General features: G+C 41.7%; 1 protein-coding gene across 1 annotated transcript; it reads left to right on the top strand.

The window, feature by feature from the left end:
• The first annotated feature begins 2,823 nt into the window (after positions 1-2,823).
• Positions 2,824-6,233, top strand: LOC124012393 (zinc finger protein 229-like). The gene is made up of 3 exons (XM_046325968.1): positions 2,824-3,271; positions 4,020-4,150; positions 4,350-6,233. Exons 1-3 carry the CDS (start codon positions 3,010-3,012, stop codon positions 5,787-5,789), a joined length of 1,833 nt encoding a protein of 610 aa, XP_046181924.1. The 5' UTR covers positions 2,824-3,009; the 3' UTR covers positions 5,790-6,233.

Genomic DNA, 6,233 nt, shown 5'->3' with positions numbered 1-6,233 from the left:
CTGACCTTTAAATCTGCAATGTGTAACTTTTTGGGGCGACTGGACCAAATTCACATAGAAATGTGAGTTGGAGCTTTAATTAGCATTGAATGATAGTCTAAGAAGCGGTAGATCTGTTCTATGTGCACTATTTATATGCTACCCTATTTATACCAGCTTCAAACAGATACAATATTTTAGGTTAGGGAAAATATATTTCAGAGGTTTATATGGTACAATGATTCTCTAGACAAAGACTGCCATTTTCACTAGAGTATCCATTTCCCGAGAAAGGGCAAGTAACGTTACTAACCACTGTCTGGGAAAGACATTCCAGTGGAAGAGTTTGTTTTGCATGACCCGGGTGCTCCGAGTGGGTGGGTTTGCTAATTTTCGATCATTCCATTGGTCCTCCAAAGAAGTGCTCTCCGCTGGCACAGGGCCACGCAAAGCAAACTCACCAAGTATTTTCGTAGATAACCCATTGCCACCACGTGCTAATGGTTGAGTATTATTTGCATAGCCCAGTGCCTCAGATGGGTGGAGTTGGCTTATTTTAGTCCATTCCATTGGTCCTTGGGAAAAAAAATCTACCCCCCGGGGCACCGGCCATACAAAACGAGTTCCACGACTAGGCAAAAAGGGGGCATGAATTGTTGACATAATTGTAATCCAAACCCAACCTTAATTTACTCGTTGTGACGCAAAGGTTCTAAACTCCGTTTTAGAAGGTTGCCTTTATGACAACAATTATCCTATTTACACTTTGACACTTAATGCCACATAGGCCGCTTTCAAAGGGATTAGTTGGTTTGTAGGGGCAGTTGTTCTTTAAGTGTTTAAATGGAAAATGCTAAAAATGTGTATGAAACTATTGTATATTCAATAATTTAATGTGAGTAGATTTTTTTGGGGCACTTTTTTAGCACTTTTCTACTAACATTTTAAAGATTACATATACAGTACCTTGCAAAAGTATTCAGACCCCTTGGATTTCTTCACATTTTGTAACTAAGTAAAAACACACATATATTAATACAACTTATAACTCAAATATAGTCATTGCATAAGTATTTAGCTCTCTGAGTCAATATGTTAGAAAACACCTTTGGCATCTACAGTTGAGACTTCTTGGGTAAGTCTAAGAGCTTCGCACACCTTGATTGTGCCGATATTTGCCGATTCTTTTCAAAATTCTTCAAGCTCTGTAAATATTTGCAATATATTTTCAAGCAGATTTAAGTCAAAACTGTAACTTGGCCACTCAAGAATATTCACCGTCTTCTTGGTAAGTTACTCCAGTGTAGATTTAGCCAACACAAATATTTGGCTTTGTGTTGGCATGCTGAAAGGTGAATTCCTCTTCCAGACTCTGGTTTTCCTCCAGGATTTTGCCTGTGCTTAGCTCCATCCAGTTTATTTTTATCCTGAAAAACTCCCCAGTATTTGCCAAAGTCAAGCATACCCATACCATGATGCAGCCACCACCATGCTTGAAAATAAGGATTGGATTTGCCCCAAACATACGGCTTTTTGAGAGGATATTTTTTTATTCATTTCATTTGCAGAGTATTTTTTGCAGTATTACTTTAGTGCCTTATTGCATACAAGATAAATGTTTTGGAATATTTTTACCCTGTATATTTGTATTATTTTCACGCTGTCATTTAGGTCATTATTGTGGAGTCCCTACAATGTTATTGATACATTCTCAGTTTTCTTCCATCACAACCATAGAACTCTAGCTGTTTTAAAATCACCAATGGCCTCAAGGTAACATTCCTTAGCAATTTCATTCCTGTCCTGCAGCTCAGTTCAGAAAGACGACCGTATCTTTGTGTCTGGGTGGTTCAATACAAAATCCACAGCATAATTATTAACGTGACCATGCTTAAAGAGATATTCAATGTTTGATTTGTTATTGTTACCCATCTACCAATCACTATCCTTCTTTGAGGCTTTCGAAAAGCTCCCTGGTCTTTGTAGTTAAATCTATGCTTGAAATTCAATACTTGATTGAGGGACCTTATGTATGGGGGGCTTGCCTAAACAAAGAGGTGAAGACTTGTGCAACGAGTATATTTTAGTTAAGTTGTCTTCCACTTTGACATTGGAGTATTTTGAGTGGATTGTTGACCAAAAAAATTACAATTAAAACTATTTTAATCCCACTTCGTAACAATAAAATGTTACTCACGATGCAGCTGCAATGAATGAGTAGCGAAGTGTATCGATAGCCCTGTGTTTTTATTATTATTAGCAGCTCCTCGTGTTTATTTTAATATCAAGGCATATTTCACTTTCTCTGGTCATAGGAACAGTATAAATTTGGGCATGAGGTAGATGCGGTGCAAATCAAGTTTCGGCATCAAGTGGAAGACAGTGTCCCCTCTCTCTGGTCTGTCTCAGACCCTCTGCTGTGCTCTCCGTCCCTCCGCTGAGACTAATGCCTTGTTCAAAACAACTGGAAACTCTGGAAAAAAAAATAGATCTGACTGGGAAAAGTCGTTTTGGCATCAAGTGGAAGACAGTGTCCCCATCCAACCATGAATTCCAAGCCAGAAACTCGGGCATCTTTCTAGAGCTCTGACTTCTGGATCTGAAGATCACTGATGTCATGATTTGATCTCTAGTTTCCAGTTGTCTTGAAAGCACTATGACCATCAGATGCCGGTACCATCAGTCCAGTAAAATAAAAAAGCAAATTATTTGCAAATGGTATCCATGATGAACAGTTTAATTGGGTAGGGCTCATCTTCAGACCTACCCTGTCTCTGGTAACCACTCCAGTCCAGTTGGTGGCGGTAATGTATCACTAAAGTTCGTTGCCAAACCATTGAAAAAGTGTACACGGAAGTGGACAGTGACCAAGACAAATGTCCACGTTAGCGTTTATATTGTTATTTATCCATGTATTGACACACTGGAACTCAGAATATGACTCATTTAACTGCACAGTATCATATACTTACCCCTGGTAGTCTTTAATTTGCGTTGTAGACGGGACTTGGTTGAACTACTTAGCTGCTAATGCTAGCGAACTGTATGATTTTTCATACTCAAATAGCCTCCATTATGGAGGTGCTAGCGAATGCAGCCGTGGCAGAGGTCTGTAAACTGGTAGACGACGACTATGCAGTGTTTCGTTTGGAAATAACTCAAAGCCAGAAAGAAAACGGTGCATTGCAGAGGAAACTACAACTACTGGAACTGAAGGTGGCACGAGAGCGCGTCCTCGCCAGTCGTCCCAGTAGTGTCAAGATCCTCGACCGATACAGAGGAATGGCAAGAGGTACATTTTGCCGAGGTTGAGGGGCCAGTCGCCCCGTTCAAATCTGCACATGTTTGACTTTAGATGTGTTAACCATTGTTGGGAGACCTGATGTTGAATTTCATGACATTGGAGTCCACGCCAAATGAGCGTCTGGATCAGGAAAGTTTTATTTCAGGACCTCTACAAGCCAGGATGCTTAATAAAATAATTGTACTTACTTTGCCGGTTGTCCGTGCAGTTGGTCCTTTTGTAGGTAGGAGTGTTAGACAAAATATAGGAAATTATGATTACAATCAACGTAAAAAAAAAAAAAATGAAGGGCGCTTTTATCACCCAAAGTAACTTAAAATATAACTGTATTTAACATACTTTCGTGTAAAGGTCGTAAGAATGAACTTTCCTGATCCAAAAGCTCATTTATGTCTGAAGTTGAATTTAATGACATTCAAAATCGAGTTTCCAGGCTAGGTTAACTGGAATTGGGTCTTGGTCAGTTTGTAGTTAGTATGCAATAATTATCCTTTAGTTAACTTGCAAAAATAGACACTATCATATTATAATCAGATAAAACATTTACTGCTTAAATAAAACTGATGCATTGAACATAATACATTGATCTATAAATGGTATAGTTATCAAGTTATGTGTTACCTTAAATTCTTGCCAATTCTACACAGTGTCAAAACTGTCAATAGTGTACAGTATAAGCATTAAGCATTGACAGTAGCAAACCTAACCACCTCTTCACTCCCAATCACTCACTCAGGTGAAGGACATCTCACTGGAGGCTACAGGAGCTTTGTGAAGCCAGCGGTATACAACACATGGAGAGATGACCAACCAATCACTGTTGATGAGGGGAGTGGAACCTCAACCCAGCATGTTATCGTGATAGAGGTTAGTGTAATAGTATTACATCAACATGACAGTACATCAAATGTGGCCAGTTTATTTCAGAAAGGCTCCCCTCAGCTATTCACTTGCTTACATGTAACATCCTCATTTCTTTGCCAGAGGAGCTTATAAGACTTCCCGACAACATTATTATCCAATTCTACTCATGTACTAGTAACAATCTACCCTCTTCTTGTGTCAGTCTGCAAATGCAGAAGCTGCAGGTACTGGGGTCAAGCTGGAGAGGTCTGAAGGAGATGAGGACCCACGACACAGCAAAGACATCCAGACTGGAGCAGCGCATGGAGTCGTGCCCCCTGTAGCCCCCGAGGACCTCACCAACGCTGCCGCGCCCCAGGCTAGGACCCGATCCAGCGTCACGGAGGTCAGTGGAACGCCGAACGCCGTCCTCAAGACGGAGATGGAGACAGAGACTTTAACTGTAACACAAAGGCTCTTACATACAGGATCTAACCACCGATCAGACTCCGAGAGACTGGGCTGTGTTCCTGCTCCAGGCTCAGAGTACTTAATGATGTTTCACCAGAGCCAGGGGACAGTTAAATCCTGTGGAGATGGTGATGCGTTAGACACTGGCATTGATGATCTGTCTTGTTCTTACGTTACAGAGGTGGACCCTGGCAACATGCCCTTGGGTTTAGAGACCCAGACTGATCTGTCTAGAGGGGACTGGAACCGGTACAGTAGTAGTGTGTACTCTGAAGGGTGCCCAGATAAGAAAGGGGAGGTTATAGTCGTAGATGAGGTTACTGTGAAAGTGGAGGGCGACGCTCCTCCCACATGGAATGCAGATAGTCACCTAGGAGACGGACACTCACAGGGCAGAGATTTCTTAAATTACAGGGGAAATCTAAATGTCGCCACCCACTCCCCTTTACACACGTTCAGGGATCGCGACCCAGTGTCCACATCAATGGCACCTTCCGATTCACACGGCCGGGTGATTTTCGATCAGGTATTACATTTAAACGACAGGGCTATAGCCCAGGCTTGTGGAGGGGGAGCAACAACGGTCGGGAAAGAGAAACTGGCTAACTGGAATGCAGACGAGACTCACTTAGGAGAAGGACACTCGCAGAGCAACACAAATGACTTCTTAGATTACAGGGAAAGTTTAGAGACAAATCTAAATGTTGCAACCCACTCCCCTTTACACCCAGTGTCCACGTCGATGGCACCTTCCGATTCACACGGCCAGGTTCTTTTCGATCAGGTATTGAACTCAAAAGACCAAAGAGCCAAGGCGCGGAGAGGGGAAGCAACACCGGGCAGTAAAGAGAAGCGGTTCCTCTGCATGTTCTGTAACAAAGGCTTCAGCTGCTCCCAGAAGGTGGAGATCCACCAGAGGGTCCACACAGGGGAGAAACCCTTCAGCTGTACCCAGTGTCACATGTGCTTCACCCATGCTGGCAACCTGAAGAGGCACCAGAGGGTCCACACAGGGGAGAAACCGTTCAGCTGTGCCCAGTGTCACATGCGCTTTGCCCAGACTGGTGACCTGAAGAGGCACCAGAGAGTACACACGGGAGAGAGGCCGTTCGCCTGTACTCACTGCGGGAAGAAGTTCTCAGAGAGGAGCTACCTCAGGATACACCAGCAGAAAAACCATTCCACTCTATAACACTCTATAAAACCATTCCACTTGATAGCTTCTGATGTTTAGATCAAACCCAGCATTAAAGGCAAAGTTGAATTTTCATTGTCGTCAGCAGAAAGGATCCACAGATGCATTTGGAAAAATGAGAGCAACAGATTAGTGTTGAATATTCCTGGGTAGAATATTGCATTCAGACATTGTGTGATATATAAGGCATATATACGCCTAAAAAGTCTGTTATATCTTGTTTGCACTGTGTAGGTTATATGTTGACATAACTATTCAATTACTTCCATTCAACTACAATTTTTTTTTATCCTAAAACGCTTTTAATGAGAATTATTACATTTTATTTTTATTTTATCAAGTTCATGATTTTTTATTTAAGGTATGTGTATGTGGTTTTCACAAGGTGTATTTAGAACTTGTTCATCTTTAATAAACCCAAAATGGGACTTTTCAGTCTGA

This window comes from Oncorhynchus gorbuscha, linkage group LG24, assembly GCF_021184085.1.
Source record: "Oncorhynchus gorbuscha isolate QuinsamMale2020 ecotype Even-year linkage group LG24, OgorEven_v1.0, whole genome shotgun sequence".
Classification (NCBI taxonomy): domain Eukaryota; kingdom Metazoa; phylum Chordata; class Actinopteri; order Salmoniformes; family Salmonidae; genus Oncorhynchus; species Oncorhynchus gorbuscha.
The sequence above is the reverse complement of the archived record's forward strand: the minus strand, read 5'-3'. Positions and strand labels throughout refer to the sequence as shown.